Consider the following 27328-nt stretch of genomic DNA (forward strand, 5'->3'; position numbering starts at 1 on the left):
TGCTGAACTGAGCTGAATTATAGAACATGCACAGTTTAGAAACCATTGGCTAGGTGGATAAATGTCAATATACCCAGTGGGCAAGTTATCCGATTCCTGCCAGGTACATAATAATGAGTAATTTAAGTGAGCATTGATTACATGCCAACAATGTGTTGTTTTGTATACTTACCTGATTGAATTCTCACAGTAATTCTCTGAAGAGGAGATAATAATTATCTCCATTTTGCCAATGAGGAAATTGAGAGGTTATGAAATTGGCACAAGGTACATGACTCTAAAGTGGCAAAACCAGGTCATGAACTCAGGTCTAGCTAACTCCCAAGCCATCTCATCTCTCCACATCTGCCCTCCCTTACCTTTTGCCCTCTCCATCTTCTTATTATGTGGCCAATCTTGTCACATCTGTAAGTGTCTCTCAGCATCTTGTACTCTTTGCCCCTTGTTGGATTATATTAAAGTAAATCTTGGAAACATTAATTTCATTAATAAGTATTTAAATTTATATCTTTAAGACATATGGGTTCTGTTTTTTATCCTGAACCACAATATGATTGTCACCCTTAAAATTATCTGTAGTAATTCCTTAATATTATCCAATGTCTAGTCAGGGTCAAATTTCTCAGATTTGCTCATTAGTAACTTTTTACAGTTGATTTTCTTGAATCAGGTCCACACAAGAACTACCCATTGTATTTTAAACTGTTCTAACCAACACACAGTATTCCGCTCTCCACCATCCTTTCCATGAGGTTTGTCCTTCTCAGCAACAGGAGTACCCAGCTGAGGGAAGGTGCAATTTTCAAATAGTTTCCACAAATTGAATATCTAGTTCACATATCTCAAGAAGGAAGTACGAACAATAATTAGTACCTGAGAAACGTTGAATCTGTATGGAATGGAGAGGGTACGTGTCCTCCATTCTCCCTGGAGATTTATCCGTGTATCTGTGCAGCAGCTGAGAACCCTTTCTATTCCTCTGCTTCTGTGATGTTTCCATCATAAACTATGGCCAAGTCTCTTCACTCAAGATGCATAGTTACACGTAAGTGATGTTGGCTTGAAAATTCTGTTCTTGTCCTTGAGGGTGAAAAAATTAGACTTGCTGGTCTGTGTACCCACTCCCACGCCAGGCCCTTGCTGTGGGAGAATGCCTTGGAAATGAAAGTCACAGGCTTGTTATTTTCATAAACGGGTCATGACTTTGGTAGAGTACTTTGCATTAAGGAGATTTTCAACTTTTCATGCTTGTTTTGGTTCTGTTTTGAACTTGAAGGTCTAGTGATCCTCCACTGTGTTGTGGCAGATGGGAATTCAACCAGGAGTCCTGAAAAGGATGGCCTTCTCTGTCAAGATCCTGGGGAAAACTGCGCAGGTAATGCTTAACAAGTGATACATTTGTATTTTATCAGCCTCATGTGCAATCTTGGAAAGCTGATTTCCTTAATTTTAATTTTTAATACTCATGTAATCATAAAACTAGGTAGTTTTTTGAGCACATATGAATGTCCCAGGCTCTCTGCCAAGTGCTGTATGTATAGTAATGCCTTTGTTCCTCACAAGGGTCCACTGAGCTGGATAGTATTTTTGACTTTATTTCAAAGTGAAGCCCAAAAAGATTAAGTAACTTGCCAAAAGTCACAGAGCCGGTAAATTGCAAATCTGGGATTCACACTCAGGTCTTTCTGATTCCAGGGTTTCCATTTTTAATAATTATACTATTTTAGGTGTCACATGTGTGTCCTCCAGACTCTAGCATGGAATATCTTGGAATAGATTCATAAAAAGTTGGCATATTCTATTCAGATTATTTTTTTTCTATTCCACAACTTAAAAGAAGGGAGAAAGGCAATGACTTTTACATATTTTTTACCTTAGAGATGCTTGATTCAGTATTCTCAAAGCCATTAGTCCAAAGAAAGAATGAGTCTTGATAAGAGATCAAATAATAAATATTTTAGGTCTTGTGGGCCATGCAGCCTTTTTACAGCTACTCAGCTTGGCCATTGTATTGTGAAAGCAGCCATAGACACATTGTAAATGAGCAACTTTAGATCTATTTTAATAAAACTTTATTTAGAGAAATAAGCTGTGGGCCAGATTTGGCCATTGGACCATAGTTTGATGACCCCTAGTCTGTCCTTTTTATAGACTGAATGGTCTGGTCTTCTGGGGTTGTTTCTGTTTTAAAATAAAACAAAGGCCAATTCTAAAAGTAGGTTGGAGAGAGCCTCCTGTATTCCCTGGAAACTTTTTGGAGCTGGGAGGGTAGTGACTTGTTGTTAAGTGCTCCTTTCCTAGCACCCTGGAGAAGTCATAACTGAGCTAGGAACATACTGAGCAAGTTGTCCTGTTGTGAGTCATCAGTTCCAGCCCAATCTTCTTCTTTCTTTCTCCATACTAGTAGGTGGTCTGGAAAGTGCCCACATACTGTGGAATCCATTGGTATCTTAGGTCATGCTTGTGTGGGTCTTGTCACTCATGTAGAGAGAAGAATAAGGCAAATTTTATCTTCAGTTGAGTTTTAAATAGCTTCAGTGATGGCATTTTCACATTTCTTTTGGGAGATTATTCTGTCATCCAGTGATTGAGAGTATTAAAAAACCTGCCTCATCATTATCTTAAATGTGTTGCCTATTTTTTTTTAAACTTTAGTAAGAATATTTAAATATGAGATCTACACTTTTAACAAAATTTGAAGTGTAGAGTATAAGATTGTTAACTATAGGCAGGATGTTGTACAGTATATCTCTTGAAATTATTCATCTTGCATAACCCAAACTTTGTACCCATTAAACAGCGACTTCTCATTCCCCCGCCCCACAACCCCCAGACCCCGGAAACCACCGTTCTGCTCTCAGCTTCTGTGGATTTGGCTATTTAAATACCTTTTATAAGTAGAATCATGTGTTTGTTTTTCTATAACTGGCTTACTTACCTTAGCATAATGCTCCCAAGGTCCATCTGTGTTGTTGCAGATGGCAAGAATTTCTGCTTTTTTAAGGCTGAATAATATTCCACTGTTTGCATAAACCACATTCATTCATATTTTGATGGATCTTTAGGTTATTTCCACATCTTGGCTGTTGTGTATAGTGCTGCAATAAACATGGGAGTATGAGTATGTCTTTGGATTCTTATTTCAATATTTTTGGTTAAATACTCAGAGGTTGGAATGCTGGATCATATGGTAGTTCTGTTTATCAGTATTTTTTTTTTTCTCTGTAGTATTTCCCATAGCAGCTATAGGTTGCCTTTTCGGTCTATTAATTGTTTCTTTACCGTGCAGAAGATTGTTGGCTTGCTTAAAGTCACACAGTAAGTGGGGTAGCCTACCACAAATGTGGAGAGATTGGGTCTAGAATGTATAATTGTTATTCACCTTGCTAAACTGCTGGAATCACGTGGTAAGATCACAATGCTGAATATGCAAAGAAAATTCTGGAAAATAATCCTTGAAAGTAAAGCCCGAAAGGGAAAAACTGTTCTTGAAAAGGAATTAATGTGGAGCAGGAGCATAGTGTCTATATTGTCTGTGTGACCTTGGGCAAGTCACTTAAGCTTTGAGACACTCGTTTGCAACCTGGAAAATTAAGAAATAAATCAGATGATCTTTAGGAGTTGTTCTCGTTTCTAAATGATTTTATAATTTTATTTTCAAATAGCCCCAATCTCTAAGCATTTCATTTTTATTTTGTCCTTTTCTGTCTTGAGGAAGGAAAATATTCATTCCTACCAATGCTTCTGTGTACCAGCAATGCAGCAGACCCTTTTCTAGGTACCCTGGATGCAATAAGGAACAACATGGTCAAGGATGAGGTTGTAGAGGTAATGGGGAAAGAGAGGCAAAGGCTAATGTCATGGAGAGCCTTGCTGGGGATTATAAAAACTTCAGCTCTGAGTTTTAATAACATCATTCAGTGTCTGTGTGCAGATGAGCGGGGAAAGACAGAAGCAGGGAGACTAGTTAGAAATTGTTGCCATGGAGACTACTTCTGGTCTAGAGATAAATGTCACGCTTAGACCAAGGGAGTAGAGATGGAAGGAAAAGTGAATATATTTTAAGTACAACCAATGGAATTTTCTGACGAATTGAATGTAGAGTAAAAGAGATAGACATCGAAGTGACTCTAGGATATGTGGCCTGAATCATAGAAAGAAAGTAGGTTTCGTTTACTTAGATGAGGAAAGACCAGATATGAGGGGGGAAATCAGGTGTTCCATTTGGGGAGTGTCAATTTCAAATGTCAGTTAGACAACCAGGTGGAGATGTTCATTGTGCTGTGGGACACCGAAGGAAGACATCTGGGATGGAAACATAAATTTGGGATTGTTACCATAAAGGCATTCAAAGCCAGGAAATGCTCAGAAAGGGAGTGTAAAGAGAAGAGATGAGAAAGCACGGAGTCCCAAAGCATTGTAAAATTTAGATTCTGGGGGATACAGGAAAGAACCAGGAAAGAGACCAAGCAAAGGAGGCGTTATATACACTGGAATCCCATAACACGTACTCTCAAAAAACAAAAGAAATACAAGTTTTCTTCTTGTCCAGTTTTCTTTATGTGCCCCCCTGCTGAATAATTTTAAATGAACAAATACACTCACACACCAACACTAAGTTATTTTTTTCTTCCTTTAAAGGGATAGAATGAGAAAGGGAGCTCTAAGTGAAGGCCCTCCCCTGTAAGCTAAGAAATCCTTGGCCTACCCTCCGGGTTAAAAGACATGCCGATCTGTTCTGATTAACCCCCTTCAAAAGCACATTCTAGTAACACTGGAAGGTTAACAAATACATCTGTGAGACCTTTTTTTCTTTACCTGGAGTCACCAACTCTTGCATTTCTATGGAAAACGGCATTGGATGTAACACAAATAGGAGTCCTCAGATAAGAGAGATTTTCAAATTTTGCACTTCTTCAAGGGCAGTATGGATTTATATTCCCCTGTCTCCAGGAGATAGTTGGCAAGATAAGAAGGAAAATTAACTTAGAAAATATAAAACTTTCTTCCTCACCTCCCGACTTAAGAAGGTTGTAAAGGGAGGAAACCCCTATTGGGAAGTTGCCAGGAAGTCAAGGACTAGAAGATTAAAGGCTTAGCCTCTACTTCATAGACTAGGAAGATATGTCTCTGCAAACTTAAACTTCTCTGTCCACTAGCTGCTCCTTTTTTAAGGTCGAATATCTATTGGGGTGGGGGAAGAAAAATTTATAGGTTTATTTTACTCCCTCTCTCTCATTGTTAACACGGATGGGAATTTCATCTCAAAATTTAGGCCTGCCTTTTAAATCTCTTGCACAGAGATTTAACTGCGTATTTGCCTAGGGGGTTAGAGATACTATGCGGTTATCACACTGTAATGAGAATTACATAAAACATATTACCCGTGAAGCTGATTTTAGAAAAGCTGATGATATTGATATAATTTATAAAATCATTAAATAGATTTATAATGAGCACACCTGGAAGAACTAAGTGAACGTTTTATGAAAAGTAAAGCTAATGTATCAATTCTGAGGAGTTTTAAACATAAAACATCCCAAGGCCTGATTGGGTTTGAGAATAAGAATTATCTCTAAGAAGGATCAGGGAACTGTGTTGTTTAATCAAAGCATCCATCAAAATGAGAAAAATTCCATCCCTAAACTACATCATTTGATTGTGTGTGCTCTTCCTCCACTGAAGTCTGACCCAAGATGAATCTATCACATCTCATCTAAATGTTCATAGGACCCAAGGAAGACAACCACTTCTTGTCTGTCTGCCCATATGATGGAAACAAAGATGTTCTTACGTAGAATTAGATATTGTCATACACCTACCTGCAGGAACCCTCATAGTTTCTTACCTAATTGTCTTTAGAATCTTTGGAACTTGGCATCCCAAGAAGAGACCGAGGTATGTTACCTGCGGCGCCCAGCCGCTTGAGAGTTTGTGCTGACATTTTTCAGTATGTGGGACCGACCGACTTACTCCCATAGAATGTTTTGGTTTTGGAAATGTGGATTGGAAAAGAGTAAGGTGGGAGGGAAAAAAGATCAATTAGTTGCCACCACCTCCAGTGTGAGGGGAGTTTTCACATTAGGTTTTCAAGACCAGGTCATTTGCTTCTCAACAAAGAAACACAATACATGGGACGAATTATTCTTTTGTCATAGGATTAACTTCTTGATAAACATCTCTGCAGTGGAAGGGTAGGCCTTGCCATCCGTTGCTCAATGTCATCAGGTCTCAAGATAGGCAGAAAATGTTAAATTTCACAGTTGTTCAATTTTCAGATAATGTGACCTTGATGAGTAACAGATGAAGGCACCTGGATTTGAGGGGGCCCTTTAGAAAGGGTTATGCTGATAAGCCTTCCCATTTCCATCAGAGAGAAACGATGATCCCATCAGTTTGGGGAGGTGGGCGGAGGGCCGCGCCGTATGTGCGATGTAGTTTTCTCCAGTTTTTAAAGTTCCATAGAGAAATCACTGGACGTTTTCTGCTTGGTGGCATGGAAGGGCTTTTAAACCCGAATAATGCTGGGATATTTAAGATCGTGTTTATTTGGCAAAGGAGAGAGCTCTGTGAATAATTCAGACAGGGCCTGGCAACCATTTCCCTGGCCTGGGTCTGTGCTGCTTGGATGGGCCGAGGCCGGTCAGGTCACTGCACCCAGCAGCTGCTGGTCAAGGCACTTTTTGGTATCTTGCTGTGTAGGGGCTTTATTAAAAGGCTGGCTACATTTAAAGGAGCACAACAACTAGAGGAAGTAGGAAAGCTCAGGAAACAAAGCCACATAGCTTAGCTTAATGTCAGGTTTGCGTTGCAAAGAAGGAAGGACCTTTCTGGACCATAGCAGATCTATCACTAAGTCTTACAGCTTCTTAAATCCATCTCCTAGACCTCCGTGCCCCTGCTGCAGGCCCACGTCACGTGTTTACATGGCTCAGGCAGTGGTTTTCTCCTTGCTCCCAGCCTCTTCCTACTCGAATCCAATCTTCAGCTTCCTACGAATGCACTGATACAATGCTAAACTCAAAGAGCATAGTTCGTACATATACCATTTAATTTAATCTATAAGAACCTTCTTCAGCTCTCTCCTGTCTTGTATTTGAAGTGTAAACACCTCAGCCTACTGATGTGAGGTCTCTAACTTCCATTCACAGCTATCCTCAGCTGTTCTCCAGCAGGTCACCTACATCTCCATTAAATCTGCCTCCTTCCTGCAGCCGGATCAGGCTTGCGTATTCCTGACTCTGAGCTTTTGTTTCCAACATTCTCCACAAGTGCTCAGCTTGCTTACCTCCTCCTAAAAAAGCAATCCATATTTTCCAGAACTTTCTCTTTTATTAGATAAACACTCTTTGTAATGATACAAGTTCTCTTAGAATTGCCAAGATTTTCAAGATTCTAGAATCAACTCAGTTACAGAGAACTTGATGGTCTGGGGTCCTCTGCTAGGAAGTTCTGCATGAGTTCTTATTCGAGATCCACAGCAGCCCTCCACTGTAGATGGTATCATCTTCAGTGTCCATGTGGGGAAACTGAGGCTCAAACAGCTTCGTAACCTTACCCAGAGACGAGATAGGCTTTACTCTTTTGATGTTTTCCAGGGCTTACTACAGGGCTCTGGAAATAGAAAGTACGAATGGAAGTTGACTGATAAGTTTATTTGCCAAAACATACAGATCTTTGTTTTTGAGACACTTTGCAGTTATTTCTGGAAGAAATTTCAGTAAGAATCCCATTGACTGGCATGCGTGGGAGCAAATGTCTGGCATGCACAAGCTGTCAGCATAGCTGGTAACCAAGTCACCAACCAAAACCAGGTCAGCCGGTTCCTCAGCAACGTTCTGCCACCCCCTGAAACTTTGTGACCTAGCATCACAGGAATTTGCTGGTTATAGATCATTCAAAGTTCTTGGCAATTCCTCTTCCTGGTGGCCCTGGGCAATTATATGTACTCATTTTTATCATATTAATTAAGAAGTTTTAGGAGTCGTTACTATGAATGTCATCGGGATGGTAGGTGCCACACCAAAGCTTGTGTGAAGTGACCTTCTGAAGTGAACATCGTGGTCTTTCTGGCCCCACAGGTGTCCGAGTCCTGTGTGCTGCTGGTCACACCATGACTGTGGAAAAGTCCAACCCTGGGTCAGAGCTCGCTTGTTGGCTGTAGTTCTGGGTGTGGGCACGCGTCTGGTGTGGATCAGCTCATGGGCCACAAGTCACTATCTCTGTACTGTTTCTTTTGTCAATCCTTATCTATTAAAACCTTCTACATGCAAGCAGGGGAGAAACTTTTACATATTACTGTCCCAGTTTAAAAATTTAGGCAAGGAAAACTCTAAAAGGTAAGACAAGGAATACGGAGCAGGATCAAATCCTGCAAATGAAGCTTCCAGTATTTTCCTCTTTCTTCAGAGCAAGAGAAATCATTCAGGGGTTAAATGAGGGAGAATCTCTCATTCAGGCAAGCATGACTTCTGGGTGCATCAGGCTGAGAGCACATGACAGCTACCTGCTGAACAGCTGGCTTGGCTGAGTGCCAGAGTCCGGCAGTCAAGGACTCTGGGGCAAGACGCACTGCATCTGGGTCTCGCTTCTGCCCTTTAACTAGAATGTGATCTTGGAAGGTGACTTAGCCTTCATGTGTTGTTCTTTGTTCATTTGTTAATGTGAGATTAGGATGATGCTTACCTCACAAGGCTGTTATAAGCATTAAATTTACATATATATATTGTTATATAATTTATATTGTTATATGCATTGTTAACATATATATATTATTATATTATACTTACCCAGCTGGATACTGGTTATATATATATTAATTAATTAATATATATAAATATATCAATATATAATATATAAATAAATAAAATATAAATATATAATTAATTAAAATATATAATATATTAATATATATAGCTGGTTATATATATAACCAGCATCCAGCTTGGTAAGTGTTATGTGCATGTTTAAGGAAAAAAAGGAAAGGAAAGGGAAGGGAGGGGGAGGGTGGACAGGGGAGAGGAGAGGGGAGAGGAGATAAAAAAAAAAAGGTCTTTTTTTCTTTAATGGAAAAAAAAAAGTTTCTGTAGCCTTCACAGAAAGAGTAGCCTTCTCTCATCGCGACTATGCTTTCCCCTTTAAGCAAAGCCAAGGTTTCTGAGAGCCAGGCTGGACATAAATCTTAATTAAAATATGCAACATTCCCACCAAGATCCCCAAGACCCTATCTCTAGAGCTATCTGGGGACCACGCAAGTCTGGCTTGTATCCCAGCGCGCAGAGAAGGAGAACCGAGAAGCTGGAGTCGGTTCCGCGCAGAGGGGAACGGGTTCTCGACCCACGGGTGTCCGCGCAGAGGGGAACGGGTTCTCGACCCTCGGTTCCGCGCAGAGGGCAACGGGTTCTCGACCCACGGGTGTCCGCGAAGCCAGTGCACTGACGCCGCCTTTTCTCACTTGGCAGCTACCACCGCGCAGTCCCAGCGGAGGGGCCACTTCGCGCGCTGCCCCAAGCAGTACAAGCACTACTGCATCAAAGGGCGATGTCGCTTCGTGGTGGCCGAGCAGACGCCGTCGTGCGTGTAAGTGGGGCGCAGCCGCCGCAGGGGCAGGTGCGGGCCGGGGCGTGCGGGGACAGGGAGGCCGAGCCCCCAAGCCTAGGTCGGGTCCCCTTTCCCCGGTCCTGGCCGCCCCCGCCCCCGCCCCCAACCCCTGCCACGTGCCTCGGGCCCCTTGGGGCGGCTCCTCGGGGAGAAACTGGGGACACTTTCCTCCTGAACCGAGCCCGGATGGGCTCCGGTCCGCGTCCAGGCAGAGCCTCTGCCCAGCCTGAGCGCTTTAGCCTCCGTCCCTCTGGAAGCGAACTCCGGCCCGTGCGAGGCAGTTCGTAGTCAACGTCAATACGGAGGATTTTCTGCGGATGAAAAGCTACTCTCGTAGGCGTCCACTCGGGGCCGGGCAGTGAGCCTGTTGGGAAGCGCAGGTTGGCAAGGCTGATCCTTAGGAGGCGGCTGGGAGGACACTGCTCCCTCCACCTCGTGGGAGACTGAGGCCCAGTTTGATTTTATTCAGGCACAAACCACTTTTTTGAAAAAAAAAAAAAAAAATTATTTTCTTCTAAAGAGATGTCCCTCTCAGTGTCTTTTGAGACCTCTCCTGATGGATGAGCAACGTGATTGTTAAGTATAATATTGGCGGAAGTTCATAGACTGTGTATGTTTTTACGTGGATTTCCTACAGTCTACTTTTTTTTATTTCCCCATAAGTGTCTCAGAACAGAGATTCCAAACCCTAATTTAGTGAAACATGTAAGGGTCATGGATGCCATCAAAATTTAATTAAAATTAAATTTAATTAAAAAATAAATACACTGGTTGATACTGACAAGGGAGTAAGAATTGCTAATGTAAGGAAATTTAAAAAAATGTGTGTGTGTGTGTGTGTTGGGAAAGAAGAGAGCTGCTTTCTTTCTTTCCTTTTTTTTTTATTTTATTTTTTTAATTTCCTCTAATTGCTCACTGGCTTAAGAGACTATATTGAGTTTTAAAAAATATTTATTTTTATTATTTTTTTTTATTTCTTTTAGAGAGAGAGGGTATGCATGCTCACACAAGCATGGCTCTTGATGGGGGGGAGGGTAGAGTTGAGAATCTTAAGCAGGCTCCACGCCCAGTGCAGAATCCTACCCGGGGCTCAATCTCAAAACCCTGAGATCGCGACCTAAGCCATAATCAAGAGTTGGACACTTAAACGACTGAGCCATCCAGGTGTCCCAAGTTTTAAAAATATTAATGCTCTTTAACCCAGTACATTTTTCCAACTTATCCCTAGGTCTGCAAATTTATTGTTCTTTAATATTCCTACGTTCCAAAATGAAAACTACAATGTGTAATCTACCTGCCCAAGATCAAAACACAGATCATATCCTTCAGTGTGAGGTTAAAACTCATTTCCATGGCCTCTGCAAGCTCTTCTGATCCTGGCTCACCTTCCTAGCCATATCTCTCACTGTATGCCCAAATGTTCCTCTGAAATCCTACATTCCTTTTCATGCTTTATCACACAAGCTCCCACAGTCCGGAGAGCTTATCATTACTGATGTTTTAGGTGTAACTCGGACATCAGCTCCTCCCGGACCCCAGCTTTGGCATTGAGTTTCCTTTCTCAGACACATACTCAGGTCTGTTAGATGTCCTTTCCCTGAGATCCAGTCACCCTCCTACGAAAACTCTTTTCCTCTGGAGCATGGCTGTTGGTTTCTTTGAGAGTCCCTTCTGAGTCTGTGAGCACCTAAAGGTGGGTGTTGTGGCTTATTCATTTTTTGTGTTCGAGGGCCAAGCACAGCGCCAGAATTTAATAGGTGTTCAGGAAATGACCAGTGAATAAGTAAATAAGGCCCTCTAGCATGGTCCATCTAAAGTTATGCTGTCAAAACTAAGAACAACTTCCTCTGGGCCAAGAACAGCTTCTTAGTGGTAAAAAGCTATAGAATCAATGGGAAGCAGAAGAATATAGGAGTCAGGACACGGATTTTTGATTCAGGTAGACCTAAGTTAAGATTTTTGTCTGCACTAATTATAAGCACTGTTAGTAGTGGGTCTGTTACCTTTCCTGGGCCTCAGTTTATCTACTACAAAAGGACATAGTAATATTGCCCTCTCAGGTGTTGAAAATAAAGCAATCTGTTAAAAAAAATCCTTATTATAGTACCCAGCACAGAGTAGACGTTCCATAAATTGTACCACTGAGATGAGTGGAACATATTTGATGTGACTTGACCTTCTGAGTGACTTGACATAGTATAGATTTAGACAAAACCCTCTTGCCATAGGGGACTCTGCTATCCTGAAAAACCAGAGGTACCTCCTTTTGCTTGGAATTACAAGAATTGTGGACTCCTGTTTTTACATTTAAAAAAAAAATGGTGTGTTTCCAATAACTCAAATCCCTTGAGTCTTCTCAGTATTTTCTTAGAATGGGGATGATTTGTTTCCAGACACATACCTTTTATTTATTTATGCAGCACAGTTTATTTAAGCAGGGTTGCATGTGCTTGGGGCAAAAACTCAAGAGTCAAACTTCCTGAGTTTGAATCCCAGTCCCACTCATGTAATTTCTCTATATCTCTGTTATTAATAAATGGCAGCTATCTCAAAAGATGTTGTAAGGATCAACTGATGTAATAGTTAACAAGTCTCTTACAATAGTGTCTGTTGATTATTTCAGAACAGTGATCTTAAATCTGGTTTGCCAGAATCCTGAAGGGTCATGGGAATCTTTAAAAATTATTTTACATTTTGTAAGATGCTTATTAAATACAAACTCATGTATTCAGTTATTCAGCATTTAATAAACATCTACTAGGATCTGGCCCTCTTGATTCTCTTCCACTAAAATCACCATTAGCTGATATGTTACTGGTTTGCTGAGAAGGGACTAGCATAAGAGCCACTATATAACTTGGCTATGGACATGTTTGACCTTCTTGCATGACCTTATCAGGTTATAGCTTGCAGGTAGTACTGCTTACTGAGAAATTCAATTAAAGCTTGATTAAGCCACTGAACCCAGAACTTATCATTAGAAAAACATTCTGAAAGAGCAGCAGGTAATTGCTGTGTATTTTATGGGCAAGTTATTGTTTAAAAATGCCATATTCAGTAAATTTGTTAGAGAAACAAGCTAATTGGAAGAGACTATATTTGTAAGACCTTAATTATGACCTTAAAAAAAAACCTCTTTAAAAAATATCCCTCTCACACATGTAATTAAATGTGATTTTCCCCTCCAGTGCCTTTCCTATGTGTAAGAGACTTTTGATATTTCAGATATTTCTAAGCTCTCTTCCTGTGATTTTGACCTTGTGACAAAGATGCCTGGCTATCTTGCAGGAAGCAATTTTCCCTCATACATCCTTGGGGTCCTTTTGCAATAGATGCCATTAGATATCTTTTCTCTTTTGCTTGCATTGAGCCTCACCTTTCAATTGATGGCCGTGGCTGAGCTAGTTTTTGTTGCAGTTGTTTCAAGCATTATATCAGTTATAATGTTGGCGTTAAAGGATCTCTTTACTTGCGCAAGATAGGCTTTGTGGGAATTAATTACCTTGCTCCTATCAAACATAACCTATAGAATGGCCTGGCAAATAGATCCTTTGTTTAAAAGATAAAAACAGAACAAAATAAACAAAGCCAAGAAAACCAACCTAGGTTACAGAGAAATCTGTTTAAGAAGCAGAATTTCATCTTTTTGAGGTTTATATGATTGTATATGCCACCACCATCTCTTTTGTTTTGAATGAGTCTGAAAGGTTGAATTTGCATTGTTAATGCTAAGGGACTAAATTTCACAACATAAATTTTCAGTTGGGAATAGTCTTCCAACAAACTTCTTATGCACATTTGAAGCATCTAACGTGATTCAGAGAATACTTTAGACAGTCCCCAAATCACTGAGCCTTTAGCTTCTTGAGCGTTGCTCAGACAAGTCTTGGGTTGGTCAAAGGGAAACTGCTCTATTGGGGTATATCCTAAGTCTATGTTGATAAAGAGTTGATAGACTGAGGAAAGTGAACATCACCCTAGGAGATTTGTTGCTGTCTGGTCACTGCACTTTATGACAACCACAGAGAAAGGGGCCACTTACAGGACAGCGGAGGACATGGCATCCCTCGAGCATCAGATAAAGGAGCTGGAGAGGATAAGACTCACTGTGTTTTGGAAGGATGTGGTTGGAGAGGTGATGTGGAGCCTCACCTCATCTGTGGCCACGTTGAGTAGCAGAATCACAACTGGTGGGTGGACGTTAGAGAGAGAGAGAGAGGAATCCTGTTGAATCACATTTATCGAGCTTCTACGTGTTAGGCATTGGTCTATGAAATTTCACACCCATTACCATGTTGGATCATATTAAATAGTGTAATTTTTAAATGATTTGCAAGAGAACTGGGACATGTTGAGGGCCCTACAATGGAATGGGAAGTCCTGGGGATTTTGAATTCTTTGTCATAGTATTATTTAAGTGCTTGGGAAGGCTACGAAGGGCATTTTACCAGCCCCTCTTTCAAGCTCGGAATCTAAATCTTTAAACTAAGTTTTGGTAATTGCTGTCATCTCTGTTTATTTATATTAGCCATATTGTTAATGTTCAAGTGATGACAGGTTTTCAGCCAAGCAAAGAAAGTGAAATTACTTGTGAAAACAGCGGGATACAGCTTAATTTGAAAAAAAAAAAAACCAAAACATTAAAGGAACTGCGCCTTTTAATTCCAGTTAATGACAACAGTATTAGTTTCTTCAAATAAGAAATGGTAGAGATTCTTCAAAGTCTTGCACTGTTTACCTTGTTGTGTTGTTTTTCCAGCTGCGATGAAGGCTACACTGGGGCGAGATGTGAGAGAGTTGACTTGTTTTACCTCAGAGGAGATAGAGGGCAGATTTTGGTGATTTGTTTGATAGCAGTTATGGTCATTTTTATCATTTTGGTGGTCGGTGTCTGCGCATGCTGTCAGTAAGTATTTTTTAAATTTACTTTTAAGTAAATCTGAGAAATTGTATGTTGCTCTGTCTTCTTTCCTTCCTTCTTCTTTCTTCTTTCCATTTTGCTATGATTTAAATAAATCACATTTTGAGGTTTGCCATTATTTTTGTTGAAGTATCTACTTATGATAAAACACACAATGCATAGTTTTTGTCATGTTACTGAGCATAAGTATTTTAATTATAAATAAAGTGTGTTTAAATTTCTTTTTTTTTTTTTTAACTTTTTATTTTTTATAAACATATATTTTTATCCCCAGGGGTACAGGTCTGTGAATCACCAGGTTTACACACTTCACAGCACTCACCAAAGCACATACCCTCCCCAATGTCCATAATCCCACCCCCTTCTCCCAAACCCCCTCCCCCCAGCAACCCTCAGTTTGTTTTGTGAGATTAAGAGTCACTTATGGTTTGTCTCCCTCCCAATCCCATCTTGTTTCATTTATTCTTCTCCTACCCACTTAAGCCTCCATGTTCCATCACCACTTCCTCATATCAGGGAGATCATATGATAGTTGTCTTTCTCTGCTTGATTGAAAAAAAAAAGGGGGACCAAAGGTGTGAAGGTGATCAAAGGTATATACTTCCAGTTGTAAGATAAAGAAGTCCCTGGGATGTCAGTATGGTATAGCAGCTGTCGTTAACAATACTCCATTGTGTATGTAAGGCAGACATTCAACAGACTGAGCTACCCAGGAACCCCTTCTGAACATATTTAATCTGGCATTTTATTTTCTGTAAAACAGGATGATTAAACCAGATAATCTGTATGATTCCTTTTAGCTATAAAATGGAAAGTTATTTAAAAAATTTCTTTTACTTGCCTGATGGCAAAAAGGAATTTTTATAACACCAGTTTTGGGGCAGAGCTGAGAAATGACCTATTTTAGCACATCGATGTGGAATTATGCTTTAAGAAACTGGACTGCAGACCAGAGTATCTCACACTTTTTTTTTCTTAATGTATCGGTAAGTGTAATTAACATATCCAGAGGCCACTCTCACTCTCTTGGTTTTCTTATGTCTCTTTACAATTTGTACTATTTCTTACTCATGCACTAAATAGTGCTTATAGTAAAATAACTGGTCCCGGAAATTTTGCTTGTGCTAACCAAGCTTCATCAACAACTAGGTACCATAGTATTTCTATTTAGGTAACTCTACTCTATTCACATGTTGGCCAACTGTGACTATCATTTGGGCCTGGAGAGAGATAGGTTGAGAGAGAACCCAACATATTTAAGAAAAAAGGAACCTACAAATTTTTAGCCATCTAGAAATAAGATCATAGGCCCTCTTGATGGTTGATTATATGTTCCCATGAACTAACAGGCTTGTGCTAATGTCTGACACTTTGTTTTCCAAGTCCTCTTCGGAAGCGTCGTAAAAGAAGGAAGAAGGAAGAAGAAATGGAAACTCTGGGTAAAGATATAATTCCAATAAATGAAGATACTCAAGAGACTAGTATTGCTTAATGGTAAGTGTGATGAGTTTTGTAGATGGGGTGCTCTTCAGGTAACTGTTACCTGGTGAAACGGGGCTTAATTTGTTTAATAAATCAATCATTGGAAATTGATTGTGCTTAGAAACAGCTAAAAGTAAATTGATTTTTCTCATAGACTCCGAAGCTGAATAAAAGACCTTCTCATGTCTCTCTTTTGCATGTTACCGCATTGAGGGGCATGTGGTATGAGGACTTTCCTACACTTTTTCTGGTGTTCTGAGATCATCCTCTTTTCTAATTCTGCATGGTTGTGGTACTTAGTTTATACTTTTTCTTCCTCGTTTTTGGGTGCAAGGAAGAGGTATTTTGGTTTAATAATCTCACATTAAAAATTAATAACTGTGTTTTAATAATAACCACATTTACTGAGCATTTATGCTATGCCGGACACTGTTCTAAGCTCTTTAAATGTTACATCAATTAGGATCCCACCTGGATCCAAGAAGGAGATTTTGGTGAGGGACTGGGAGGGCAGGGTTGGGGAAACCACAGGAACTTCAAGGCTCCTGGAATTTTAACACTGGCAGGAGGCTGCTCCCTCCCATGCCTGGAAGGGCTGGGGAAGGTTACTTTGGCACTCAGAGGCTGGCCACCAGAGGGCCTATACTCTGTAGGAGCTACATCTGAGGATGGAAGCACTGCTGGAACCAAAACAAGGAAGAGGAGGAAAGGCAGAACTTTCTCACCTCCTGCCTTCAGGTCTCCATAAAGTACCTCCCATTAGCCAAACCCAAGCAGCACCCAGGTGGAGGCATGGGCGCCCTTGGGATGTGTCAGGCCCCTCCCCTTGGAGTGCAGAGTTGGGGAGGGAGGTGGGCAGAGAAAGGCTCCTAGGGTACAAAAGGTAGAGGGCTAATACCATTGGTGAGCTGGGATAGTTTGGCTGTGATAGAGGCAAATCCAATCTGACTGATTTAAAATGAAGGACGTGTTTTGGCTCACGTGAACTGGCAGTCCAGAGCGAAGATAGTCTGCACACTTGGATGAACAAGAGGCCCTCACACCAGGAACCATCATTTCTCTTTTTCTGCTCACATATCAAAGAGTTGGCTTCACCCTTGGCTAGTTCCTCTTAAGTCATAGTGGTAGCACTGAGCCACGTGCTTCCTTGATCACCTCCAGCAAGAGAGAGCAGTGACTCTCCATAGCTCAGGTAGCAGTAGAAAGAATCTCTTTTCCCAGAAACCCCAGCAGATGCATGGGGTACAGCAACTGCTTGTCGAGAAATCATAATGTTCTCTTAGCTTATTACAGGATGACAGTAATCATTAATGAACTGAAGACAAAAATGCTGGCTCTAGATTTTTCTTTTTTAATTTCTATAGTACATTTCTCTTAACCAGCTTGCTGTCTTTCCCCTTATTCCTGCAGGCTATGAAGTTACCTCCAGGCTGGTGGCAAGCTTCAGGATGCCTTGCTCATTAGAAAATGGACAGAATGTGTCTCAGGAAAAGAGCCAGGAGAAATGAATTTTAAATGATGTATTTACTTTTTGTCTGTAATGTTAATCTGTGTTTTTTACTATTTTTATAATAATAAGTAATTTTATTATTGTTCGTAATTGGGAAAAAGCACTCAGTTAAGAAATTTTAATAAACGTCCACTTAAAGTTTTGTTACCAGTATTACCAGTCAAACAAAAAAGGAGAGTGAGAAGGAGTTTAGATTTTAGGAACTGCATTAAAAATAAAGCTGCCATTTATCCAGCATATACTGTGGACCAAGAGTTTAAAGTATCTCATTTCCTTTAATCCTTTTAAGAACCTATGAATATCTCCTATGAACCTCATTTCCCATATATGGGAAAAGACACAAAGAAGTTAAATGAACGCAACCCAGATTTACAGAGGTAGGAATTGGTGGAGCTGAAATTGGAACCAAGAGTTACCCAACTTCAGTTTGGGTTCTTAACTATGATTTTTGTTGATCAGAGTGGGTACAACCCAACTCACTGATATAACCCAAGACTTTATACTACATTATGTTTTGCCATGATACTGAGATGCTGGGGATATTTTCCTGGAGAAACTCAGGTTGGAGAGTCCTGGCTGTATATGTTAATATTACCATCATGTTTTCTGCAGCACTGACTTCTTTTATATTCCTTTGCTCCTTTATAAATTCTCTGCGGCATGAATAAATTCTTACATTAGTAAAGCAAACAGATTTGCCCCCATAGCTAGGGTAATGAATAAAGATGGAAAGTAAATGCCTGAGCATCTTTAAGCCCAGTAAGTGTTCACGCTAACTAAGGGATAAATTATAGCACTGGAAGAAGAGGTTGTTTATTCCTGGGCAATGGTCAGTGACACCACAGCAGAGTCCAGGCACACACTGTCTGTGACCATAGCCTCATTTTTGTTCTTTCAAAAAACAGTACCTTTGATTGCTCTCAAGTGACTGTTGATGCAAGGAAATCATGACCGTGAGCATCTGTTACTTGGGACCATCTTGCCAAATGTTCCTTCAACTCCATAATATATTTAATAAAGACTCTTAAATTAAAAATAAAAAAAGCTAAATCTATATTTAGCCAGTATTCCACAGAATATGAAAATCTCTACACTGACTGGGTGGGTGATTTATGAAAACCGATGGAAGGTGTCCCCCACTTGCTGTACTTACGCTGTTGTGAAGCTAGCTAAGCAGGTTTTATTCCAGAATCCTAACAGATTTTACTCTGCAGCATAGACTTCATACACAAAGTGAAGAGGGGAATTCAGACTGAAGATGAAGTTGGATGTCACTTTCTAGCACATATTCTGTTTTGAGTGAGAATGAGGTTATCTTCACAGAAATAGCTGGAATATATAAAGCGCTAAGCCAAACAACTAGTTATCTTCTAAATCTGTTTTTCCTTCTGACTTAATAACCATCCTTGAAACAGGACTATATCCAACGGATTCCTGCTGCATATGCTTTGTTTCCAAAAGTCGTCTTTTGGGCTAATCTATGCCCTTGCTTTTTCTCGGTGTACTTTGATACCAAAGTGCTTGAAACAAATGGTTGTAACAGCATTTTAAAACAAAACAAAATGCTGAAAATGTTTCTCCTTCCTGGAACTGATGTTGGTTGACCAGTGGAATCTCTCAAACCAAGTCAGGCTCGGGAATTTTGTTTTGATCCTAAAATGTAAATGGCGTTTCTTAAAATTTGGTAGGTCTGATATCAACAAAGAACTTCAAAGATTTTCATATTTTTTAAAAATGTATTTTATAATTGTTTTGTATATTCTAAATGATGCTGTTTATGTAAACTGTCAACATTATCATATAATAAAGTAAATTTATTTTTAAAACAAAGTGAGCATATTTATTTGGAAGTTTTTTTATCAGTACCATGAATTATTAAGAGAAATAAATTTTCAGATTATTGTTTAAAACATTTTTATATTTTATAGAGATTACAATTCATGCATTTGAAATAATCTATTTTGGTTATAGGTTTTTCTTAGAAACTAATGAATTTGGAAGTGTGGTGGACACCTGTAGGATTGTCTGCACAGCTGGGGAGGGTATGTGCTATGGTGAGTGCTGTGAAGTGTGTAAGCCTGACAACTCACAGATCTGTTCCCCTGCAGCAAATAATATATTTTATTTAATAAAAAAATTAAGAAAAAAAAACTGCCCAACAGCATGGCCGTATTTTTGGACCCCCACCTATAGCATTTGGTTCGTCTAAGGGGAGTACTTCATGAAGTCGGGTTAATTGGAATCATTCCCAAGGGGACTGTGAACCTGAACAGAAGTTAATCTTTCTGGGTTCTTAGGACATAAAAATGTGGATTTTGAAGCTATTGTGGCCATGTTTTGCTTCACGTGTCCCAGAAAAGCAAAAGAAGCTGGTCAGAGGAGAACAGAGACAAGACTCAAGTTTTCTGACAGTCTGAGTCCCTGTTACGTGTAATTCTAGTACTAGCTTCATTCTATTCCTGTCTGTGGGCTCTATGAGACATATTATCATTGCATTAAATACTTCATCTGGCTTAAGCTAGTTCTATTTGGATTTTCTGGAACCTGGAACAAAGGTCCTGACCAACTCTGGTGCATCATGAGATTGTGGAGAAGTATCTTCTCTCTCTCTTTTAAGATTTTATTTATTTGAGAGAGAGAGAGAGCATAAGCAGGGAACAGGAAGGCGGAGGGGCAGAGGGATAGGCGGAGGCAGGCTCCCCAGGAAGGAGGGAGCCTGATGTGGGGCTCCATCCCAGGACCCTGGCAGATGCTCAACAGACTGAGCCATCCAGGTATCCTTGGAGTTTTTAAAATCAGAAATGACATCTTCTATGAAACAGAATGTCAAGTTATGTTTTTCAAATAGTGTCTACCATTGTAGGAGAGGAACACTTCTATCAACTGTATTCTATCTTCACCATATGGCCATTCTAAAGGATGGTTGCAGGGAACATGGAATTCAGCAAGCATTGTCTGCATACCTACTGTTCTAGGCACTGTGCCACCCACCATGACAAATGCTAGGCAGGAATGAGACATGGCCCCAAGGAAGCTTGCAGTTTGGTGGGAAAAGCAACTACTCACTGATCATTTCAGTTCAATTTCTTGCTCTGGGAGAGGTTGCAGGTAAATAAGATACGAGAAGAGGATGACTAAACCAGCTTAGAAGGCATTGCAGAAGGCTCCTGAAGGATATTACAATCTGAACTGATGACTGTTATTGAGAAATAAAGGTCTCTACCCCTGGGGCAGGCTGGATAGTTCTTGGATCCTTGTTAGATTCTATAGAATTTCTTGGGAAGCTCTAGCAGTGGAGGAGCAGAGACTAAGAGAAAAGAACAAATCAATGCTCTCTGCTTCATTCCAGAATGCTCTGGGCATGATACGATCAAGTACATGAACATATGAGCTGACAGGTGAGATGTTCCTGGTTCCAATGATATTATATTATTAAGTGAATGGGATCTCCTTCCTGAAGAGGATTATGTGGGTCTCTCACATTTCCCACTTCGTATCATTGCCTATGGAGTAGGCGAGCTACACAGAGAATGGGGTAAAATGCTCTGGGTCACATTATCTTGCTCTTTGGACAAGGCTCTGGTTAGTGCAAAATTTTGTGAAGGAAGTCCAGGACACATTTCAGTGTCATGGATTTAAAACCAAGCTGATGCCTCAATGAGACCTTCATTTGAGTATATTCTGTATATATTTTGTTATGAGAGCCTAAACACATTGAGGCATTGCTGTCATTCATTCAATCAGATTTAAAAATGGGCAGAAGATATGAACATACAATTCTCCAATGAAGACATACAAATGGCTATCAGGCACATGAAAAAATGTTCATCATCACTAGCCATCAGGGATATTCAAATTAAAACCACACTGAGATACCACCTTACACCAGTTAGAATGGCCAAAATTAACAAGACAGAAAACAACATGTGTTGGAGAGAATGGGGAGAAAGGGGAACTCTCCTACACTGTTGGTGGGAATGCAAGTTGGTGCAGCCACTTTGGAAAACTGTGGAGATTCCTCAAGAAATTAAAAATAGAGTTTCCCTATGACCCTGCAATTGCACTACTGGGTACTTACCCCCAAAATACAGATGTAGTGAAAAGAAGGGCCATATGTACCCCAATGTTTATAGCAGCAATGACCACGGTCACCAAACTGTGGAAAGAACCAAGATGCCCTTCAACGGACGAATGGATAAGGAAGATGTGGTCCATATACACTATGGAGTACGATGCCTCCATCAGAAAGGATGAATACCCAACTTTTGTAGCAACATGGACAGGACTGGAAGAGATTATGCTAAGTGAAATAAATCAAGCAGAGAGAGTCAATTATCATATGGTTTCACTTATTTGTCATTCATTCAAAAATATTTAGTAAGTGCCTACTAAGTACCAAGTGTCTTAGTGTTGGGCTTTTATCAGTGAAGAATATGGTTAAAAACAATCTGTGACCTCATGAAGCTTATATTCCAGTGAGTATAATCTTTCACAGCATGGAGTTTAAAACAAGGCATACCCAAGAAGTTATGATATCCAGAGGATGTTACCATTAATTAGAATTGTAATCTATGCCACAGGCTTGGAGCATAAAATGCAAGAGGAGGACTCACAGAAGAACTCATTCTTTGAAAGGATTAGCAGATTTCCCTTGATCTCCAAATAATTTACCTATTTTAGTAGTGACTATTAAGAGCAAAAAAGTATAACCATGTTTCTTTGGTATGAAAATCTTGGTTTATGCTTTTTTTTTTTTTTTTTGTCATGGTTAATGAATAAGGTGCTACATCTGGGCATCTGTTCTTCTTCAAAGAATCATCTATGCTTCAAATAATCTTCCTGAAAAAGAACCTGTTCCCATGTGATCATCTTTGGCAAGCTGAGCGTTAATGCTGAACATAACGTGCAAGTACTTTATTCTTGCCTGTTTGCTAACGTTACTAAGTCCTGGGAATGTGTATCTTATAATAACATCTAGTTGGCACTTCTGTAAACCAATTCTCCCCCAGGGCCTTTTAGCTATTGGTGTTTGAAGTCGTCTGAAATTCTGTATTAGGAAACTAAATAAACTGTACAACTTCAAAAACTATGTCAGCAATTATTTTGGGGAGCTAAATTAGGAGGAATGTTTCTGCTATTGGAAATTTCAGCGTGGATCTCCAGGTATGTTTAGTCAACAGTTCCTGTTAGAACTTGTATTATAAAAACAATGGTAACCAGACATTTTTTAGAGACTTTCTCCGTGTTTTACTTTGCTTTCTCAAGCTTAAGTTACACAAAAGTAAATGTGCAAAAGAGGTACCTCAAGAGCAGTCTCCTTTTTTCTTCTCCTTTGGTCTATTTAAAAGAAGTCAAACAAACAAAATTCTTCACAAACACAGATCTCCTTAATATCACTCACTGCAGCAAGTGTAATTATTTTTGTAAGATGTGTGCAGAATAATAAAATATTCCAAAACTCTATGAGCCAAGCTGGGGCTGACGATTTTTCATGTGCTGGATTTTAGTAATAAGTGAGAAAGAACCTTTCTTTGACTTACCCTGTAAAATGATTTTTGAAATACTGAAATGTGTAAACTAATTTTGATAAACCTGTTTCTAGCATTATTCTTTTTTTAACACCTAAAAACATTTGTTTACTTAATGAAACAGAACTATCAATTCTTAAAAAAAAAATCATGTACACAGTGTTTTTTTGTTGGTTGGTTGGTTTTGTTTATTTTACTCTTTTTTTTTTAAAGATTTTATTTATTTGACAGACAGAGATTACAAGTTGGCAGAGAGGCAGGCAGGGGTGTAGGGGGAAAGCAGGCTCCCTGCTGAGCAGAGAGCCTGATGCGGGGCTCGATCCCAGGACCCTGAGATCATGACCTGAGCGGAAGGCAGAGGCTTTAACCCACTGAACCACCCAGGTGCCCATGTTTTGTTTATTTTATTCTTAAAGAGAATCTAGTCTTGGGTATTGGATCTCTACCCTTCTGCTTCCTAACTCTGAACTTCAAAATATCTGAACTCTTAACCAAACCAATGCTCCTGATCATTCTCTCAACAGCACAGAGATGTGGGAAACTTGCTTTCGAACTGTTAAAATGCACAGGTTTCAAACACAAGGTCTTCGTTCAGACAAATCTGGGCCTCACTCTTTGGTATCTCACATATAGTGAGGCCCTTGCCAGTTGCTTCACCCTATGAACGTTCTCATCAGTACAAAAAAATAAACAATAAATAGAGTGGACTGTAAGGATTCGATGAGGCAACACATGCAAAATACTTAGCTCAGCACCTAAAATATTTTAAACACTCTCTGGGTCTGGGCCCACTTAATTTTAGTTATTATTACTATGATCAATAATAGTAGTGACTATGGTGATGATGTTCTTAAAATACTGTTACAGAAGACAAGGAAGACTTTTTCTGAAGTTAAGTCACTGTCTTGATACACTGAAGTCTTCTATATTTTTCAGGATTTACAATCCCTCTGGAAAGGTGTATCTTTCTACTCTTGTCTGAATGAGCCATGAGTCATTAGGGTGAAGAATTCCAACTCAGGGACTGGCCCTATGAAACTGCCTTGTTTCTCTCCCTAGATTCTTTCTCTCTCCCTCCTTGAAAGTACCCAATGAGAAAAATTAAAGAAGAATTATTACAATGCTGGTGAAAATACTTCAAGGTCTAATACTTTTAAATGGTGCTGAGATAAGTCCGTTATTTTTGGAGATGGAGTTGGACTTCATTCCTCACATACTGCCATCACTGGAAGTTGTAAAAATAACTTGGGTCGGGGACTGGGTGTAGCCTCTCAGGACTGCTGTTCACAGTGTGTTTGCACAGTAATAATTATTATACCCATTTCCTTGATGATAAACCTAAGGCTCAGGAAGCTAGAGTTTCCTGCCAAATCATACTACCGGTAAATCCTTGTCACCTGCCTCTTAACCTTGGTATCTCAGATCTTGAAAGAAAAGTACAACGAAATTGCCTATTTCAAACGGAAAGAGACAGAAACATGTTGTTCTAGACTCTACCCACTGGCTAAATAAATGATTACTAAGACTATGGTTGACAAATCTTTGAAATATTTTAAAAAGTAAACAACCGAACCAGAAGACAAATGAGAAGATTCTGTAGCAACTAGCTGATTTGTTTATTTGTTTGTTTTTAAAACTCAGACTTCAGCCAAGTTTACCAGCCTTAGTTATTTTTCCTTAAGTTAAAATATCTGAAAATGGAGAAAAGGACTTTGAGTAAACACATGTAGATTGAGCGATATGGCATGCACACAAACTTAACATAGGCATATCGTGATCTTAGTGGAGAGTATTTAATTTGATGGGGCCAAAATAATCTTTCAAACCACAAAAGATATGAACGATATGAAGAGATAAACAGCCTGGGAAGTATATGGCTGTTTCTAAAGCTTTTATAATTAGTAAAGTTTGTACAAACTGATGTAAATTTAAGATTTCTTTTTGATAACTAAAATTAATTCCACATTGCCTAAGTCTCTTGAATTCAATGGAACTTCATCAGTTTAAACCTCACCAATCCAAAATTTGGGACAATTCAGGCATGGGCTAGGCAGATGTTTACCTTCATGAGAAGTAAGAAATAGCATTTTGTAGAAACTATAGAGGAGGTTTCAGTGTTATAAGCTTTTCCAGTACATTGAACATTATACTTATACAGCAGCATCTTATATTTTTTTTAAAGATTTTTTTCTTTAATTTATTTGACAGATCACAAGTAGGCAGAGAGGCAGGTAGAGAGAGAGAGAGAGAGGAGGAAGAGACAGGCTCTCTGCTCAGCGGGACTCGATCCCAGGACCCTGAGATCATGACCTGAGCTGAAGGCAGAGGCTTTAACCACTGAGCCACCCAGGCACGCCAGCATCTTGTATTTTTTTTTCATGGTAATATCATCACCTTCTGTGACATCAGTTATGTGTTTAAAATCAAACTCATCATTGTTGTAAACTAACCTTCAGATCCTAATTCAATTAATTAAATATTACCAAAAGCTGACGATGGGCACACACACAGAACAAAAGAGAGCATATTTTTCAAGTAGGAGAAAAGACTTACACACAAGTAGCTATAAGAAAAATCAGAATAAATTCATTCATTCGGAATCGTCAACATTGACTATATGCATAGCATAGTGACAAGTGCTCAGGGTAAAGGGTGCCTGGACTAGACTTAGTCCATGTCGCCATGAATTTTGTTCTCTAGTAGAGAGGATAAGAATTTTACATGTACAAAGAATATCTTTGTAGTTTGTACTAGGGATTATAGTGGTTAGGGAAGACTCAGGAAAGATGACCTTTATCTCGGCCTGCAAGGTTGAGTGGGATGTGGTAGCAAGTGTAGGCAAGAAGACATTTCTAAAGGAAAGTTCAAGCTGAGACCAAACTAACCCTTTTCTGGCTGGGCCACTGCCTGTATGGAGATGCTCCGAGTAAGCTCAGCGGCCCACCTTGAAGAGATGGCTGGCCAGCCTGTGACCAGGAGAGTGGGACACTTGCCTACTTTGCCTGAAAGCAAATGTGTACTGTCTTGCAGACCCATTCCATCGCTGAAGAGATTCTGGCAGTTGTCCTCAGACTGTTCAAGCTAAGAACTGGTGGGGAGGAAGTTGGCCTCATTCAGGGCCATCCCAGGACTTCAGAGGTTTTCCAGTACTTAAGGGCTTCTTTTCTACTTCCCCTGGATTCTGTTCCTCCTTGATCAGATCTCAGTCTCCTCAGGTCCTTCTGGGGTCTCACAAGCTTAGAAGCTTAGCCATAAAATGTCTGTGTTTTTTCATAAGAAAGGATGGGCTTTGTCTCAGGGTTGGCTGGCTCTTTCCTACCCTCTCCTTAGGCAAGGTGGAGAGAGAGGGAGGATTTCCAATATTTCCTTATTAAGTATCTAAATAAACAAACCTTGCCACTAAGAGAATTTGTTCTCTATCATGCCCCTCGCAAAGAAATGAGTTCCTTTTAATGTGAAATTTTTACACTATTTTTGAAAATGAACAACTTGGCATTGTTATGCTAGACAAGCCCTTCTGTCTTCCACATGTATTACTCGAGTTACATCACAAAGCTTTCTCTCTTTAATAAAGAGAGCACTTTATGGTGATCTCAGGGTGGTGAGATCGAGCCCAGAATCAGAATCTGTGCTCAGCAAGGGGTCTGCTTAAGATTCTCTCTCCCTCTGCCCATCCCCTCTACTCTGCATGCATATGCACACACACTCTCTCTTTCTCTCAAATAAATAAATAAATCTTTAAAAAAAAAATAGCACCTTAGGGGAAAGGAGAGGGAGGTCTTGCGTTTAACTCACTGCAGATGAGGTCTATGCCCCAGGAAGGAGAAGAGCTGGATGTCCTCTATGGGTTAGAGAGCTCTAGATGGGATGGAAATTCAGTAAGTGAGAGGGTTGAGCAAAGAATTCCACTTGAGGAGAACAACCGTTATGACAAGATCCCACAGGTTTGTGAGTGGGGGTGCATTTGGAGAAGGCTGTATGGGACAATGTTGAGGTATAAGCGAAAGACAAATCTGAATTTCAGGTAACCAAAAAAAAATAACATTTTTGTGTAAGGATTTCCGAACATGCTATCAATGTGGGCATTTTGTATTTACTTGCTAAGTCTGACAACCCTAGCGTGGTAGAGTGGAGCATGAGGTGTTGAGGGGAGTACACCTGAAGAGGAGGCTGTTGGGTAGGGACAGTACAAGATAATACTGCACCTTCCATGACATGCTAAGAATTCGTGAACTTTACCGGACAGGAAGGATAACACATTCTGGGCAAGCAAGTGACAAGGTAAGA

At 39.9% G+C, this 27328-nt stretch overlaps 1 protein-coding gene across 3 annotated transcripts in view; it reads left to right on the top strand.

Annotated features, from left to right (window-relative positions):
• Positions 1 to 19343, top strand: part of BTC (betacellulin) — a 43865-nt gene extending 24522 nt beyond the window's left edge. Inside the window, exons 1-6 of one of the 3 annotated variants that reach the window (XM_082727044.1) lie at positions 912 to 1045; positions 1277 to 1375; positions 9462 to 9579; positions 14360 to 14506; positions 15905 to 16015; positions 17414 to 19343. In XM_082727044.1, coding sequence (XP_082583170.1) covers positions 1009 to 1045; positions 1277 to 1375; positions 9462 to 9579; positions 14360 to 14506; positions 15905 to 16013 — 510 coding nt within the window. In that variant the 5' untranslated portion in view covers positions 912 to 1008 and the 3' untranslated portion in view covers positions 16014 to 16015; positions 17414 to 19343. Of the gene's footprint in view, positions 1 to 911; positions 1046 to 1276; positions 1376 to 9461; positions 9580 to 14359; positions 14507 to 15904; positions 16016 to 17413 lie in introns of those variants that run through there. The other 2 variants (XM_082727043.1, XM_082727045.1) reach the window with 2 other exon arrangements.
• Positions 19344 to 27328: the final 7985 nt, after the last annotated feature.

The sequence above is a fragment of the Mustela nivalis genome, assembly GCF_964662115.1.
Source record: "Mustela nivalis genome assembly, chromosome: 4".
NCBI classification, from domain to species: Eukaryota; Metazoa; Chordata; class Mammalia; order Carnivora; family Mustelidae; genus Mustela; species Mustela nivalis.